Source organism: Ailuropoda melanoleuca, chromosome 4 (genome assembly GCF_002007445.2).
Source record: "Ailuropoda melanoleuca isolate Jingjing chromosome 4, ASM200744v2, whole genome shotgun sequence".
Lineage (NCBI taxonomy): Eukaryota > Metazoa > Chordata > Mammalia > Carnivora > Ursidae > Ailuropoda > Ailuropoda melanoleuca.
The window spans coordinates 69995658-70014843 of NC_048221.1; the positions used below are offsets into that span (position 1 = coordinate 69995658).

Below are 19186 nucleotides of genomic sequence, written 5' to 3' on the forward strand. Positions count from 1 at the left end.
CCATCCCCTCCAACAGAACAGCTGAGCAGGGTATTTTTCTATTTGACCACAGTCAAGGAAGACTGAGCACAAACAAGAAATCCACATCAAAACGTACACACTCCAGTGCAGAGATAAAAAGAACTATTTGTTGTCAAAAAGGAAAAAAAACCAACTCAGAAGGAAGTTAAATGTTTGTCCTCTTGGGTACCCCACGGGAGAAATAAAGGGTATCACTAAACCAGAATGCCTGGAAATGACATCCTCATGTTGTCTTTCTGAAACTAGACTGAGACTTATGAAACTGACAGCATATAAGGGAAACCACATTTTAGCCACAAAGACTCATTGAGGAATGCTATACATAAAGAAACTATTATTTTTTAAAATTTTAAAACCTAAAGAACAGATTGTACCCTATCTTCAAACAGCAACACATGAATTGGGGGTTGAGAGAAGCGACACTTCTCATAATAAGCATAACCCATGAAAACTGGAGTTTTGGGTTGGGAAATAATGATCACTGAAAACAACTTCTCAGCCTTATGTCCTTTATTGACAAATTTAATTATGTCCAAGTAAGAATTACATACTGAGACTAAAACCTCCCATAAGAACCTAAACAAAAGACAACAAAACTAAAAAAAGTAAAACAAAATGTTGAAAAAGTATGTGTTTTGCAGGAAAAAAAAGCTTACCTTCTGGGATGGGAAAAACTTCAGCTATTGATCCTAAAATGGTTAAAGCTGAAAATCTAGTTGGGTAGGAAGACCCAGGAAACAGTGCTTCAAAAAGGCGGCTGCAAAGGGATGACATGAAATTCTAAAAAAAAAAAAAAAGAAAAAAAGAAAAAGAAAAAGATATTACAGTAAGTGTAACCTTTAACTCATAATCAGTTATTTTCAAAGTAACACCTTTAAGAGTGGGGTTCTTTTTTAATTAACAGGGGAAAGACTTTTAAAAACAATACTAGTTGGGGTGCCTGGGTGGCTCAGTCAGTTAAGCGTGTGCCTTCGGCTTGGGTCATGATCCCAGGGTCCTGGGGTCGAGCCCCGTGTCGGGCTCCCTGCTCAGCGGGGAGTCGGCTTCTCTCCCTTCCTCTCCCTCTAGGTGTGCTCTCTTTCTCTCTAGCTCTCTCTCTCAAATAAATAAATAAAATGTTTAAAAAAAAAATACTAGTTATTTACTTCGCTTGACAATTCAGATTGATACCCTTGACCATAAGCTATATCATGACTTCAATGAACCCTACCTTTGTACAGTCAACAAGAAGTAGAATTTCCATCGTAGTCCACACAGGAAAATCCAGTACCCAGCACCCATTTTTGGTGAAAGTAAGATCCGTGCTAAAGCTATATGAATACTGGTTTTCTTCACCAGAGATATTCAGGCATCAAAGGCATGTATATTTTTTTTAAGTTTTTAAATAACCAAAAAAAATCCAATACAGGCTACTTGATAAATATGGTAAGTACAATACTTGATAAATGTAGTATAATGACACAATTCATAGAAAGATTCAACTATTTCATTGTCTTCTATATTCCCCTTTAAGACTCTTGCTCTACCATTCTGTTTATATAAATGATAAAAAAAAAATGGAAACTTTTAGTAAAATGCAATTCAAAAAAAGAATGGAAATAGTTAATCCAAGATAAAGTCTTTTTTCTCTAGTGAAAACAATAACTATTATTACAGTTTCTATACAGAAAACCAGAAAACTTATAAGATGTGATTCTCAAGCATCTCACATCTCTCACAGCTTTGTTATTAAAGATTTAAATGAGCATTCTGTAAATTTAAAAGTACTCAAGCTAATAATATTAGTTATTTAGGTATGGAATAATCTCCTTCACTAGACTAGAAGACATCTTTTCCAATTAACGGCCTCCCCTTCTCTCCCAGGACTTAGTCTACTGATTGGCAGCAAGCTGACCATACACTATGCATGACACCCACTCTTATAAAGATGAAGATAAGTAATTTAGGGCCAAAGTCACAATCTCCAAAAGCCACAGATGACTATAGTTGGGAGGAAATATCAGAACTATGAGACTGACTCAGATTAAGACTCTAAAGGGCTAGTTTTCAAAAACACATGTATTCACAAAGTCAAACTAAGAAACCATGTACACGTGAAAGTTGAGAATGTCAATCCACAACATCAGTTTTGTGTTCTAAGTACTTAACTCGGTTTTCACAAATGTCATTTTACCCCTTGCAAAAAGAAGCAAAAGGGCTGTGTTTTCTTAGATTGTCTAGCAATGATCTAAGAAAGGCTAAAAAACAACTAATTTGTCCACACACAAAGCAAGTGCTCAGAATACACTCTCGTCGCTTTTAATGAACCCCAGCTAGGCTTTTAAGGGTGATTTAGAATGTACAGACAGCCTTCTCATTTAATCCTCAAAACCAGCCTTTTCAGAGAGGTTATTCATCCCACTTACAGTTGAACAGACTCATCACATAAGCCAACTGATCAGTGGCAGAAATGGGACTAAAACCATGTCCTTCAAGTTTAGGTTGTCACTGTTGGGATTTTACAAAGATGAAGCTAACTTCAGCCTTGGTATAGGAATATTCTTCTATAGATGATTTTTTTACCTTTTGAATATAAAACTGAAAACCAAGGGCCCCCCATACTAATGCTTAGAGTAGGTAGTGTGTGTTTCATGGCTTCAATGTAACATTAATTTATTACAATTGTTTCCTTAAGTGAAATACAATAGATGAGCTCTGTCTTCTATCCGGGTCTTAGAAGACAATAAGATTTCTGCTTCCAAGAGGCTAGATTTGGAGTAAGGTCCAGTGAAATACTCATTCTGTTCTGATGGACAGAAATGGAAGGTTATCAAGCTGAGCTCTGGCCCATGCTGGCACTGCTCTTATCTGGGGTTCCATTCATCCCATTAACACAGTGCCCTAAAACCGAGCCGTACTCTTTGTGCTCCCTCCAAAATGGGATGGACAGGTACCTCCACAACTAGGCCACAGACCAGGACGCACCAATGTCAAGCCACTGTAAGTCATATTAGTCTAAAGAGGAAGCAGGCCCAGAGATAGCAACCTTCTACCCTGGGGAGGGGTGGAGGAGTTCAAGGCCAGCAATTACCTTGTTAAAGTACTAAATTCACGGGGCCCACATTAAGCTGTACAAGGACGGAGATTAACCCATCACTGTTATTCTGTAACAGGCCTCAAGTCCAGCCCTGGTTCCACGACTCAGGGTACCTCAAGAGAAGTACCAAAGCACCATTAGGAATATGTAAAACCCACCTTGAAGGAAAAAAGCAGAGAAACAACTACTCACTAAGAGACTTCCATGTATGTCCCTTTAACATTTATTCATGATTGTTCCATGTTTCTTAAATACCCATATGTCTAGAAATAGATCACCTACCTTATATTGCTGTAAAGAAACAGAAGGGTGCTGTTTGGTTAACTCATTCTCTGGCTCATGTTTGGCTCTACTTTGTTCCAGTTTATAAAGCACCTGAGAACTTTCCTGTATCCTACAGAACAACTTTTGAGAAAAAGAAAAATGAAGCATATGTAAGCCACATTAATCTTAAATGTCAGTCTAAAAAAAGGCAAAGGACAAATGTGCTAAATTCTTTAGACTAAAACTTCAAGCAAGGAGAGTACTGGTTTCTAAACTCTTAATATTTACAGTGTTTCTCTCTGACAGAAAATTAACACATATTTTTTAAAACCAAAAACAAAATATCACTGCAAACCAGAATACACAGTCATTAAATTGTAGTTCTATTTCCTTTATGTTGGCATGAAACTAAAAATATATTCACTTCTATACTCTCCCAATTCCTCATCCCATAAAGGAGGCATATGGTTAAGTCGAGTTGAATCAGTCAACAATGACCATTTCATGAGGCCCTTAAATGATAAAACTGCAAGGGGATCTTTCCTCCTCTCACCAAAGTTTTCTTAAAATACCTTTCACCCTGAAAGATCCGTCACTACGTTTTTTTTTCTTTCCAAAAAAAAGAGCTCAAGTTTGATTTATTTTACACCAAAATGAAAGGACTTTATATCCTCGGCTTGAGTCTCAAACATAAACTCTATGGAATCACAGAATGCCTCACAGATGGGCCATGAAGGGATGTGGCAGTCCGATGCCATGACCATTATCCGCACACTCTCCCAAAATCAGGGCTCTTTTCAAAAATGATCTGCAGAGCAACGTTCTCCACTTTCCTGTACTTTCTGATGAGAAATTCTACCTTTTTAAGAAGAGAGCAAATCTGTTGTCGCACTCCTGGGGACTGACTGTTAAGATTATAGGTGATAAAGAATTGAATCCACTGCATTTCTTCCGTGGAAACGACTTCTGTGCTTCTATTACTTTCACAAAGCAAGCCTAATGTATCTATCCGTACCTAAAACACATCAAGCAATAAAATGTTAATTTTTCAATGAAATAAGCAAATCGCAGACTACTTGACACGTTTATTTACACAAGCTACCAAAGGGGGGAAAAAGAGTAAACCTCAGTTTACCCATGTAAACTTCAGAAAGGTTCCCTCATCCCAAAGATCCTGGGGTTATAACTCATGTAAAATTATTTTATTAAATATGTAAATTGGGTATTTCATAAGTCAATAATCTTACAGATTCTTAATTCATGGTAATGCTCAACTTCATTCTTTTTTCTCTACTTTACCCCAGGACCTCATCACCTCACTCTTAGATTACTGCCATGCACACCTAACCAGGCTCCTGGTTTCTTTTTGCTCTCACACTGGAAACTCATCTCAGCTGCCATTAATTCTACTTCCTGCTGAAGGCAGAATGGCTCTGGTTCCCAGTTACCAACTGAATGAAATCTGAAGTCTCCAGCCTACCATCGGAGGCCTCCATAAAATGGACCAAACACTCTACTCCTGCCCAACAACATCCTGAATCCTCCTCCAGACCTTGTTTTGTGTTTGGTTTTTTTTAATCATTTTATTTATTTTTTCTTCATCATAAGTGTACTCTTTAATTCCTATCCCCTATTTCTTCCATCTGCCCAACCACCTCCCCTCTGGTAACCATCTGTTTGTTCTCTATAGTTAAGGGTCTGTTTCTTTGTGACTGTTTTTTTCCTTTGCTCATTTGTTTTGTTTCTTAAATTCCATATATGAGTAAGATCACATGGNATCCAGTAATCCCACTACTGGGTTTTTACCCAAAAAACCCAAAAGCACTAATTCAAGGGGATACATACAACATTATTTACAATAGCTAAACTATGGAAGCAGCTGTAGTGTTTATGGATACATGAATAGATAAAGAAAGGGTGATATGTATATATATATATATATATATATATATATATCACCCTTTCTTTATCCATTCATGTATCCATAAACACTACAGCTGCTTCCATAGTTTAGCTATTGTAAATAATGTTGTATGTATCCCCTTGAATTAGTGCTTTTGGGTTTTTTGGGTAAAAACCCAGTAGTGGGATTACTGGATCATAGGGTAGTTGTATTTTTAATTTTTTGAGGAACCTCCATACTGTTTTCCACAGTGGCTACAGTAGTTTGCATTCCCACCAACAGCTCACAAGGGCTCCTTTTTCTCCACATCCTTGCCAACACTTGTTTCTTATGGCTTTAATTTTAGCCATTCTGACAGGTATGTGGTGATATCTCACTGTAGTTTTGATTTACGTTTCCCTGATGAGTGATGTTGAGCATCTCTTCATGTGTCCGTTGGCCACCTAGATGTGCTTCTTAGAGAAATGTCTGTACATATCTTCTGCCCATTTATTAATTGGATTATTTGTTCTTTGGGTATTGAGGTGTATCAGTTCTTTATATATTTTGGATACTAACCCTTTATTGGATATGTCTTTTGCAAACATCTTCTCCCATTCAGTAGGTTTCCTTTTAGTTTTCTTGATTGTTTCCTTTGCTGTGCAGATGCTTTTTATTTTGATGTAGTCCCAATAGTTTATTTTTGCTTTTGTTTCCCTTGCCTCAGGAGACATATCTAGAAAAATGTTGCTACAGCTAATGTCAGAGAGATTACTGCCTATGCTCTCTTCAAGGATTTTTATGGTTTAGGTCTTTAATCCATTTGGACTTTATTTTTGTGTACGGTGAAAGAAAGTGGTCCAGTTTCATTCTTTTGCATGTGGCTGTCCAGTTTTCCCAGCACCATTATTGAAGACACTGTCTTTTTCCCATTGTATATTCATCCCTCCTTTATCAAAGATTAACTGACCATATAATTGTGGGTTTATTTCTCAGTTTTTTGTTCTATTCCATTGATCTCTGTGTCTACTTTTATGCCAGCACCATACCGTTTTAATTACTACCACTCTGTAATATAACTTGAAATGCAGAATTGTGATACCTCCAGTTTTATTTTTCTTTTTCAAGATTGCTTTGGTTAGGAGCACCTGGGTAGCTCAGCTGGTTAAGTGTCTGCCGTCAGCTCAGGTCATGATTCCAGGGTCCTGGGATCAAGCCCCATATCAGGCTCCCTGCTTAGCAGGGAGTCTGCTTCTCCCTCTGCCCACCCCTCCTCCCCACCCCCCCAACCCCTCCTCTTGCTGCTGCACTCTCTCTCTTGCTCTCTCTCTCTCTCCGAAATAAATAAAATCTTTAAAGAAAAAAAAAAAGATTGCTTTGGCTATTTGGGGTCTTTTGTGGGCTCCATACAAATTTTAGGATTGTTTGTTCTAGTTCTGTGAGAAAAGCCGTTGGTATTTTGATAGGGACTGCATTAAATGTGTAGAGTGCTTTGGGTAGTATAGACATCTTAACAATATTTCTTCCAACTCAAGAGCATGAAATGTCTTTCCATTTCTTTGCATTGTCCCGAATTCCTTTCATCGATGTTTTACAGCTTTCGGAGTACAGGTCTTTCATCTCTTTGGTTAAATTTATTCCTAGATATTTTATTGGTTTTGGTGCAACTCTAAATGGAATTGCTTTCTTAATTTCACTTTCTGCTGCTTCGTTATTAGTGTATAGGAAAGCAACAGATTTCTGTACATTGATTTCCTACCCTGTGACTTGACTGACTTCATTGATCAGTTCTAGTGTTCTCCCATTTTGTGTGCTGCTCCAATGCTTCCTCTCCTTTAATAACATCTCATACATTCCTAATCAACAATTGCCTGCTCTGTTCTCAGCCTGCCAAATCCTCGTGCATAAAGGAGCACTTGTATCTGTATTGTTTTCTAAGAGCTTCCAGGTGTTTTATGCAGGTTTTCTTATGCCTTCAACTAAAATTTAAATAGCCCAAATGCAAGGTCTACACTTTTCTTTTCTTTTTTTTAAGATTTTATATATTTATTTGAGAGAGAGAGAAAGCACAAGCAGGGGGAGTGGCAGAGGCAGGGGGAGAAGTACACTCCCTGATGAGCAGAGACCCTGGGATCATGACCTGAGCCGAAGGCAGACACGTAACCAAAACCACCCAGGCACCCCTACACTTTACACTTTCAAATTCATCCTCCCTCCGGATCTCTTAAAACAGTGCTGAGCTCAACACAGGGCCCTCTATATTGGACTGCTAACTGAATAAATAAATCAGAGACATGCTGCATGTATGAAATTCCCAGCTATTTTGTTTACTTACTTGGCAGTGCTGATGAATTAAGCCTTGTTTTATTCTTGCACTGGACACGAGATTCCTCCAGGCATCAGTTGCAGACTGAAGATGTCCATGAGCTCTAGCTGTTCGCAGACATGCCATCAAAGCTCCCAGAGCCCCTCTGCTATTATAAGACCCTAAGGATGGAAAAAATTGTTGTCACAGAAGCACAATAACACAGACAACTACTGTGCTATGTAACAACTGCCACAATTTTCATTTTGCAACTAACATTGTATTTCAAGAAATAAAAATCATATTTTAAATTCTAACATGAATGAAAGTTCCTATCATAAAATAATCATTATTGAAAAGGATTTGACAGTTCTTGTGTCAACAATTTCAAGTAAGTATAATCCCCTTACGTTAATTTAAAGAAATCATTATTTTTTGCTATTTTTACCTTTTTTTTGGCACTTAGAAATGAAGTGATTCAGGAGAGAAAAAATATCAGGCAGAGAAATATTTAAAACAGTAAGATAACGAAACTGACTTTCAGCCAAAATTAGGAAAAACACTTTAGTGGCTAAATATCATTATTTCTCTAAAAATAAACACTAAACTTCTCTGCATATTTTGGGGTTACTGTTTCTCCCTAGTAAAAAAGGTAAAAGGAGGATTACAAGGAGCCTGATGTTTTTGGAGGCTAAGACATCAGCCATACTAACAGAACAGGGAAGCCTGGCTCAAAGGGAATATGGATATAAAAACAGAGACTGCCTTACTTCAGAACAGATTCATGAATCTTGAACTTTAGATGGCTTCTCAAAAAGGCAAGAACAATTGTTGTTAAAAACTACAAATAATGGGAAAAAAACTACAAATAATCCTTTATTTTTGTGTATAGGAATCAGATTTTTCCAGCTATCTCATGGTTTTCAATTATTTTGAGTTTTTTTTTAAAGAGAGCACCCATGCACACACAGGTTGGGGGAGGGGCAGAGGCAAACAGAGAGAATCTGAAGCAGGCTCCACGCTCAGCACAGAGCCCAAAGTGGGGCTCGAACCCATGACCCTGAGATCATGACCTGAGCTGAAATCAAGAGCTGGATACTTAACCAACTGAGCCACCCAGCCACCCCTTGTTGTAAATATTCTTAAACTGTGATATTGGGTACATATTCCTGCTTTGTTAAACAGAATACAGTAATTTTAAGATTCACATAAGTCAGGATCATCATTTATATATTAATTATTGAATTATGCTTTAATGCAGTGATTCCTTCAGGGTTACTGAGTTTCAGTGGAATGTTTACCCCTATTCTAAATGACTACAGACAGTTGTTTCTTGAGGTCACACATCTATATTTTTTGGTCTCTTCCCCAGAGACAAAAACTTGCTACTGCCAGTTTACCTATCTTGATCGCTGCCTAAAACAATTCTTAATTACTGTTTCAATCACTAGAATAAGCAACTTATATAAAACACTCAAACTTCTATTCCAGTCTGACAACCTAACAAATAAGAACTTGGCAAAATGAATTAAAACTAGTAATAAAGGGAACCTTATAATCATAACTGGAATCAATCCTCAGCTTGTAGAAATGACTTCAGTCTAAAAAAACTCTACTCTGCTCTGGACAGGAACATTAGTCTCAATCTGAAATCTCTATCGTTCGTACCCTCTTTTAATATTTACAAAAGTGGTAATATTTAAATTTGAATATGGTCCACATCTGCCTAGCTACCTACCCTTAAACATCTTAATTGGAAATTACTAAAAGAATGATTCCTTTTCTTACCAGTTTTAGCATCAGCAGAAGTTTGAAGAATCTTTACCATGTAGCTTAAGCTTTCAGGGCTACAGTTCAATAATTTTGGCAAGTAATAATCGATCACGTAAGATTTTTGATCCAGATTTCCTTCACACAGTATAAAAAGGAGAGGAGAAACCCAAGTCTCATGCCACTCATCAATCCAAGTACTGTCGACAGCCTGGGACTTCAAATGACTCTTGTGATTTCTGAACATGGTTTCTAAGAGGTCACTTGCATAAGGTACCAAGGACTGGTCTCCCATCACCTCTAAGATTTGTGATGGAATAGTTTTAGCTAGTGCCAAAATATGTCCAATTCCTATGTAATCTACTAAACAGCCAAGGCATGCATACTTCCCTTTAACATGCCATTCCAACCGCAGAAGACTTTCAGCCAGATCACAGATGAAACGATCGGCAGCCAAACCTGGCGCTTCAGAGTCTGACTTTCCTTTAGCGAGCCGGTGCATTTGGAGAATATTTCTGAATATAATTTTGGTTTGGTGTCTCAAAGCATCCAGTGGATGTTCCCAGTGGGTATAGACATATTCCAAAAGTCTCTGAACTATACTTGAATTCCCATTCAGATTGTCCTTTAGGCTTGGGGAACTTGATTCAAGGACATGTATGGCTGAATTAGTCCAGGATGCCAAAATTCTAGACAGAAACAATTCCAGAGTTGATTCCTTGATCCTGAAGAAAAATGAACCACGTTATTATAAACCGACTAGTAACAGAAATTTCATTTTATAATTATCTAGAGTTTAAAAATATAAAAGACCAGGGGCGCCTGGGTGGCACAGCGGTTAAGCGTCTGCCTTCGGCTCAGGGCGTGATCCCGGCGTTATGGGATTGAGCCCCACATCAGGCTCCTCCGCTATGAGCCTGCTTCTTCCTCTCCCACTCCCCCTGCTTGTGTTCCCTCTCTCGCTGGCTGTCTCTATCTCTGTAGAATAAATTAAAAAAAAAAAATCTTAAAAAAAAAATATAAAAGACCAAAAATGATCAGAAAATTCAATAATTACTAAATTTACAATGATAAAAAATTACAAACACGGCCAAAACAAATCTCAAATTTATAAATGAATCTTTTCATCTTATAGAAATACTCCAAAAAGGCACACAAAAAAACTTCTGGGAGTGATGGAAATGTTATTTTGATTTTGATGATGGTTTCACAGGTGTTTTAAAGCATACTGAGAGGGGTGCCTGGGTGGCTCAGTCGACTGAGCATCCAAATCTTGATTTCAGCTCAGGTCATCTCAGGGTCCTGGGATCAAGCTCTGCATCAGGCTCTGCAGTGGGCGTGGAGGCTGCTTAAGATTCTCTCTCTCTGGGGTGCTTGGGTGGCTCAGTCGTTAAGCGTCTACCTTCGGCTCAGGTCATGATCCCAGGGTCCTGAGATCAAGCCCTGCATCGGGCTCCCTGCTCAGAGGGAAGCCTGCTTCTCCCTCTCCTACTCCCCCTCCTGGTGTTCCCTCTCTCGCTGTGTCTCTCTGTCCAATAAATAAATAAAATCTTTAAAAACAAAACAAAACGAAAGATTCTCTCTCCCTCTGCCCCTCTCCCCCTTAAAAAAATAATTTTTACATTCCTTTAAAATATGCACAATTTTCGGGGCACCTAGGTGGCTCAGTCAGTTAAGTGTCTGCCTTTGGCTCAGGTCATGATCCCAGGTCCTGGAATGGGTCCTACATAGGGCTCCTTGCTCAGTGGGGAGTCAGCTTCTCCCTTACCTTCTCACTTGTGCTCTCTTGCTATCTGTCTCTCTCTCTCTCTCAAATAAATAAAATCTTCAAAAAAATGCAGTTTTCACATATACATAAACTGAAAAACATGTAAAAATTATTTTAGAACCTGTACTTTTCTTCCTTTACCTACATATTCATTACTATTAAGTTGTACCTATGGTTTGACATTTTAAGCACATGATCACTTTCAGGCATTATGAAAAAGACACCAAAAAAACCCCACAAAACACAATCCAATGAAGTCAAAAGAGCTGGTTACAGTTTGTCTCAGGTGCTTATTAGCAATATACTCTTAAATTTTAGCATTTACTTTTCTAACTTCACTTTAGCTACTCAACACATTAGATTTCTTATCTTATTTATCAGACATGTGAGGCCCATACTGAATTACCTATATTGACGTTGTTCAGAAACTAAAATGCAGCATTAGAGACTACACATTAACATTAACATTAGAAATGTTCAGTACAGGTTCACCTGCACCAATAATATCTGTAACTCTCTCCCCCCACTCATCATCTCATCTTCTCTTGTTCTACTTTCATATCTATTTCACTGCCTACAGGTTATCTTCCCTTTTTTTTTAAAGATTTTATTTATTTGACAGAGAGAGAGTGTGCACAAGCAGGGGGAGCGGCAGGCAGAGGGAGAAGCAGGCTTCCCAATAAGCAAGGAGCCGGATGTGGGACTCAATCCCAGGGCCCTGGGATCATGACCCAAGCCAAAAGCAGACACTTAAATGACTGAGCCACCCAGGCGTCCCTGTTATCTTCCTTTTAATTCAGGATTTTCCTGAGCACTTTTCATGAAATTACTAAGTATGCTACTTCAGTTGCCATCTTTGAAATGTCTGACAAGCAAAACAAAATAGGAGACAACAGTATGAAAACTCACTGTGAACTCAAGGTAAACAAAGCATGCACAATATTCAAGAGCAGGGCCTCCCCACTCAGGCCCATATTCCCATTCTGCCAGTCCAACATGGTGAGTGTCCCCTGACACAGGAATAAGAGAGTTGAGTGCGAGACATCAGTACAACAAAGCCTCCTGCAGCAGTTCAAAAACCAGTCGGGGATGCTGGTGCAGTCCACTGAACGGAGAAGCAAACTACTAATCTGGAAAAACATAACAGAGCTAACATGTTATAAAGCCTCTAAAATTTTTCAGATATTTCAAAATGTAAATCCAAAATTCCCTTTCCCCTGAAACATCGTAGGAAAAATAACTGAACCTAAAGATGAGAAGCCACAAGTGCTGAAATTATATCAAAAGGGAAAAAAATTAAATCAAAGTACATGGACCATTTTGCTGGTTGGAAGGTACTGGTACAGCAAAACATATCGCCACCTGCAGGTGGATGAGCTTAACTAATGCTTTTTAGAGGTGATCTTAGAAATCAAATTGCTAAATTTTATCCAGTAATAAATACTTTGTGTGATCGCCTAGAAGAGTACACATCTATTTTGCAAAAAGTCAGGTAAATAGCTAAAATAAGTTTCCAGATAATACAGTAAGGAAGAAAAAACCTGCTAGTACTGAATATAAGAATTATAGCCCAAATTATCAATTATACTTTCCATCTGACCAAATACACTGAAAAATTGATTCTAACATGCTTCCCAACTAAAGTACAATATTTGGGGGGTGCCTGGGTGGCATGGTCAGTTGAGCATCCAATTCCTGGTTTCAGCTCAGGTCACAATCTCAGGGTCGTGAGATCCAGCCCTGCATTGGGCTCCGCACTCAGTAGTGAGTCTGCTTGGGATTCTCTCTCCATCTCCCTCTGCTCCTCCTGCTCATGCTTGCTCTCTCTCAAATAAATAAATCTATTGTAAATGAACAAGTGAAATAAAAATAAAGAACAACATTTGGGTTATTCTTTTTTTTTTTTTAAAGGTTTTATTTATTTATTTGACAGAGATAGAGACAGCCAGCGAGAAAGGGAACACAAGCAGGGGGAGTGGGAGAGGAAGAAGCAGGCTCATAGCGGAAGAGCCTGATGTGGGGCTCCATCCCGTAACGCCGGGATCACGCCCTGAGCCGAAGGCAGACGCCCAACCGCTGTGCCACCCAGGCGCCCCTCTTTTTTTTTTTTTTTTTTTAAGTTAGGCTCAGCATGGAGCCTAACACAGGGCTTGAACTCACAAAACTGAGATCAAGACCTGAGCTGAAATCAAGAATTGGACACTTAATCGACTGAGCGACCCGGGCATCCCTGGGTTATTCTTAATCAAAAGGACATATTTATCAAAAAGCAATGACTTCATGTATCTATACATTAATCTCTGCATACTTTTAATACTTTTAATATTTTATCTCTTATAATACTGAGAGATGGAACTGAACAAACAGCACTAGAAACAAACTAGAAAGATATACCCAAAAAAATGTTGAGATTATCTTTGTAAGATGGATTTATAGATGACTGCTATTGTCTTCTTTCTGCTTTTTTTGCATTTTTTGACTGTCTCTTATTGTAAGAGAAACAGATCACCAGAAAGATTCTGACTATGCAGAAAGAAATTTTTTAATTCACTTCTTTAAGAAGATTTTTAAAACGTGTCTAATTATCAATAAAGTACAATTCTACAAAGGAGATGCACTCACCAAATCAGGAATCTTTTCAGGTGGATGAAACATAGCCTTAATAAAAAGAATAACAGCTAATCCAGACGTACTCTGAATGGTCTGTAAGAGGTCATCTATTTGGCAAAAAAGGAGAGAACATGTATTAAATGACAATGGGTATTATGATCCAGTGGAAAAAGTACATGGTGCAGGGTCAGATAGTCCGAGATGCCATTTCTAGCATGACCATTTCCTAGGTTGAATAGACCTTGGGCAAGTTATTTAACCTCCCAGGGACCCAGCTTTCTCTTCTGTAAAATGAGAAAATATAACTCCCATCTGACAGTTTTTATAAGGTTTAAATGCATATAACGTTTTTATGCCCAGCACCTAAATGCTTAATAAACAGGATTCTTTCCTCTCTCCTCTAACCCCCACTCTCTCTTCCTCTCCCCCCAGCACATCTAGCAGCAATACCACTTGTCTCCCCTGCACTGATGCCTCTCCATCCCAACCCCCACATGTACTACTTTGTCTTAACGTGATTTCAGGGCTTATGTAAAAAGCCTGCATCAGCGCTAACTGCAAACTTTGCTATCACTACACCCAACGCGACCAATCTGGGCTTGCTATCTTCTCCTTGTCTTCTATCAGCCTCTGTTTTGTGAGAGAGTTTACCAAATACGGTGAATTATTCAACCTGGACTAAGAACCATAAATACGTACCATAAACTACCTATTAAACCTCCATTCTGCACTTTATCCCTGCTAACAGAACTGTGACTGTGACTGGGGCATCCACGTGCTCAGCCAAAGGCAGGGTACTTTGCTTCCCCAATCTTCCTTGCAACTAAAGGTAGCCATGAGGGTTCAGGCCAATGGAACGTAAGCAGGTACTTGGGTACTTTTGTTTTTGCTGATTAAAGGTAAAGATGCAACTGGCCTTCCTTCCTGCCTTACCTACAGACATAATGTGTGGAGCTACAGCGGTCAAATGGCAACCATGAGGCAACAAACGTGGGTGTGAAAGCCAACATGCTTTCGGACAGCCGGGCAGAAAGGCAGAAATGTTTGGGTCCTAGACCACATACAGCAGTTCGGGATCACTTGCCTCTAAACTTCTGTGATGTGGGGGCGAGGGAAGGGACATATGCTGAAGTCCCTGAAATTTGGTTTTCTGTTACCTGCAGCCAAACACTTGACTGATACGTGAAGCTGTAAAACCCTGGGGAAGAACTGCACTAGACAGACACCATCAACTGTTCAGAAAAGAGGCTGCCTCGTATTAAAATCAGGTCTTCCCTGCATTTCACCAGTCTTTTTTTTTTTTTTTTGATAAGAATAACAAAGTCCTCTTTTTTTTTTTTTAAAGATTTTATTTATTTATTCGACAGAGATAGAGACAGCCAGGTAGAGAGGGAATACAAGCAGGGGGAGTGGGAGAGGAAGAAGCAGGCTCATAGCGGAGGAGCCTGATGTGGGGCTCGATCCCATAACGCTGGGATCACGCCCTGAGCCGAAGGCAGACGCTTAACCGCTATGCCACCCAGGCGCCCCAACAAAGTCCTCTTTTAAGAAGCAAATATTCTCTGGGAAGATGTCTATAAATTGTGTCTCAAAGTAACTTTCCTTTCCTTTTAATAACTCCCTGAGATCTTAGCATGCATACATAGATAGATAGATAGATAGATAGATAGATAGATAGATAGATAAGGTAAATAAATAATCCAGACAAGATAGCTAGTTACCAGGTTTCAAAACATATAAACAATGAGGTACTATTTTTTTCCCATTAGCCTAGCAAAACCAGAGTCAGTTACTGTTCTTTACAAACAAAAGCTCTAAACCGATCCCAGTAATTTTTTAATAAGTTAATATTCATGCATTCATGATCATAGAGAACGCGAGGTAAAGGGTAAAAAGATAATTAACTTTTTGTAAATACTTACATGTTAAGTATCATTTTTTTGTTAATCTTACTGTAATCTTACTGTTTTCCTGATACAGGAAAACACCTAAAACAAGTGTATAGCTTAATGAATTATTTGAAGGTGAACACCTTCGTACCCAGCATCCAAGGCGAGAAATTGAACTCAGGCACCCAGCCCAGAAGGCTCATCCATGTGCTTCATCCCAACCACACCCCCTTCTCACCCTGAGTAAGCATTTTCGTGACTTCCAAAGTAATGGCTTCCTGATTTTTAAAGTCTTATTAATCAAATGTGCATCCCTAGATAGTGTAGTTTAATCCTGCCTATTTTTTAAAAAATCTGATATATCTTTTAAGTGCCTTTTATTCTACAGGTGCCCTCTCCATCCTTTTCATTTCATTACAATGTCTCTATTCAAGAGCTCTGGCCTTTGATCTGCAGTTTCCCACAATCTGGATGTGGGTTTGCTTCGTCCTAATGCAGTTCAACACACTCCTCCATCTTCTGTAATTCCTGTAAATTGGCAGGTGACCTAGAGATCAGTCTCAAGTTCAGTCACTTTGGGAAGAGTATAGGCAGTAAAAGCAAGACTCTAAGGGACACATGTTGTCTGGTTTTCATTTCTGTAGTTAGCAGTTGCTGACGCTTAATGCCTCCATCAATTCAGCAGGTTACAAAACGGTGATATTCTACCATTTCATTATATTTTATTATTTGAAATACTTTTAGGAAGAGAGACTTCCTCTCATTAACTATTTGACTTCCCAGTACACAGTTCATATGGATAGAAGCAATATATCAGAGATATAAGGGGGGAACAATGACCACCCCCCCAAAAGGACTACTGTCATTACTTGAGGATAATGCCTGCTGCTAAGGAGAAATGTATGGGTTACAGTCACCTTTCCATATCTTCCATTCAAATTTGGAAATCTCTTCTTATCAAGAATTTTCTTTTGCCATTTAAAGTCTGTGGCTTTTCAACACTAAGACGGTTAGGTTTTCTTCTTTACAATGCACACACACACATTTAGAAAAGTCCTTCAACATTACCCCTTATAGAACTGGTACATTTGAAAGAAAAAGCATTAAAACCTCATAATCCAGGGCTTATTCACGTTTTAAGGGGCTGGGGGAGAAGAAGTCCTACATCTCAGCTGAGTATCGAACATTTCGTACCATTATTAGCAAAAGCTGAATGACACTCAATTATAATCATCATTTTTATGGTTTTACACTTACCATCGCTTAAGAACTTGGTGAAAATACTCAGCAATCCACACATACTTTGCCATGTGGGAGAACTGGAAGTCTTCAAATGAATTCTCTGAAAGTCTTGTATTTTCTGCACTAACATCACTGAAACTCTAGTGCCTACCAACAAGTCATTCATTAACTGCGTTTGAACTATATGATTTCCAGCGAATTTTCTATAATGAAGAAAAAACATTATTACAAAAAAAACCTCACATAATAATGTCCCCATTTCTATCCCTCTGCAAAAGAAACATCCCTCAAAGGGCCAAAATTCATTTTAGATTATATTAGACATGTATACACCTTTCTCTTCCATTCCCATAAATATTCCAACTATGGCGACATTAACCGCAAACTTTCAACACTCTTACCTTAACGTTTTCCTCCTTCTCAGCTAGTGACTAATCTCACTTCTCTTTTTTTAGAGTAAAAGTAAAAGATCAAGAATGAATGACAAAATTTCTTTTTTTTTTTTTTAAGATTTTATTTATTAATTTGTCAGAGAGAGAAAACACAAGCAAGGGGAGCGGCAGAGGGAGAAGCAGGCTCCCCACTGAGCAGGGAGCCTGATGTGGGACTTGATCCCAGGACTCTGGGATCATGACCTGACCCGAAGGGAGACTCTTAACCGACTAAGCCACCCAGGCGTCCCAAGAATGCCACAATTTCTAAACTTGAAGTCTCCCTCAACCTTGATCCACTTTCTTCACTTGGCTTCCAAGACACCAGACTCTCCACCATTTTCTCCTACTTCACCACCCCTCCTTCCTAGACACCTTGGCTAATTCATCCTCTTCTCCCCAACCTCTTTATGTTACCGCTCTCCACAACTCAGTCTTTACTCTCCCTCTTTGGTCCAGCTACTTTGTTCTCTTGATGCTGATCTCATCTAGCTCGTAAACTTTAAATTATAATCTATACGCTGACAATTCCCAAATTTCTATCTCCAACCTGAACCTCTTTTGCTAATCCCAGACTTGTATGTTCAACTTTCTACTCAATATCTTCACTTGGATGTCTAACAGACATCTCAAGCTACATGAACTCATCTTCAACTCCAAACCTGCTCCACCTGCTGGGATCTCTGCCCTACAAAAACTCTGTCATCATCCCTGACTTCTCTCTTCGCTACCCGATCTGTAAGAAAATCATATTGGTCCTATCTTAAAAATATATCCAGAATCAGACCACCTCCACTGCTACTCCTGGCCTGAGTCACTCTCATCTCTCCCTTGGATTACTGCGATGGCCTCCTAACTGGTGTCCCAGCTTCTATCCTTGTCACCCCCTATCAGTCTATTCTCAACACAGCAGAAAATAGGAAGACGTTACTGGCTACAAATGGCTTACCTCTAGAGAAGGTAAAATAACATGCACAGATAAGGCAGGAACACCATATTGCAAATAAGAGAATTGGGTAAATATATGAACAATGAATGCCAAATGCCACAACCTCAGCTTTCTTCACTCCCTCAGCAACCAGAATATTAAGCCAACGGTTTGATTCCATGGTGAATCTATTACCCATGCAAAAAGACCTAACGATATTGGTATCAGAGGTTTTCCAAAGAAATAGCCTAGATAAACTAGCCTACAATAAAACCTGCAATCAACCCCACCCATATGCACAGATTCAAATCAACTCTCAGTGTCCCATCCTTATATATGAACGCTTGGCCAAAAATCACCAGACTTCTGATGAAAGCTTCTAGCAAGGAACACAATGACTGAAAGCATCAAACAGAAAAAAAGCAACTTAGAAGAAACAGGACTATGTAAAGATAAGAAACTATAAAAAAAAAAAAAAGAACTATCATTAATATCCTCAGAAAGTTAATAAATATTTCCATCATAAAATAAGAACAGGATGCTATAAGTAAGGAACACTCAGGAAGGAAGGAGTTCATGCTCATATTCTCCTAAGAGTTTATTTGATTTTTTTAAATTAAATATGAAACCTCTAAAGAATAAATTTCAATGATCAGGCTAATACTAACAGAGAGGGATGGAATGATGCACATTCTGGAACCTTTTTTAAATTTGCTTTGTACAAAGACAACACACAATGTCAAGTGTACAGACGCACAAGCACGCAAACACATAATACTTGCCTATTTTCTTCTGAGATTTCAATTAAACTCTTCTGCAGAAAATGAAGCACTGAAACAAAAAGAATACATAATGACAAAGCAGAACCTAAAACTGTCAACGTTAATGTCAGTGTAAGAAAATATTTTGTTAGTATTACCTATAATGACATTACGGTGTAGAAGCAGAAATTTAAAAGGAAGGGGCATGATGTACCTTAGTAACCTGCGAGACTCTACCC

At 38.7% G+C, this 19186-nt stretch overlaps 1 protein-coding gene across 7 annotated transcripts in view; it reads right to left on the minus strand.

The window, feature by feature from the left end:
* THADA (THADA armadillo repeat containing) overlaps positions 1-19186 on the minus strand; it is a 224949-nt gene that overhangs the window by 198063 nt on the left and 7700 nt on the right. For all 7 annotated transcript variants that reach the window (XM_034659058.1, XM_034659059.1, XM_034659057.1 and 4 more), the window contains exons 7-15: positions 18969-19017; positions 16843-17030; positions 13709-13803; positions 11996-12216; positions 9337-10043; positions 7579-7730; positions 4221-4376; positions 3380-3502; positions 678-801 (exon numbers count right to left, since the gene is read on the minus strand). In XM_034659058.1, the coding sequence (XP_034514949.1) occupies positions 678-801; positions 3380-3502; positions 4221-4376; positions 7579-7730; positions 9337-10043; positions 11996-12216; positions 13709-13803; positions 16843-17030; positions 18969-19017 (1815 nt within the window). The remainder of the gene's footprint in view (positions 1-677; positions 802-3379; positions 3503-4220; positions 4377-7578; positions 7731-9336; positions 10044-11995; positions 12217-13708; positions 13804-16842; positions 17031-18968; positions 19018-19186) is intronic.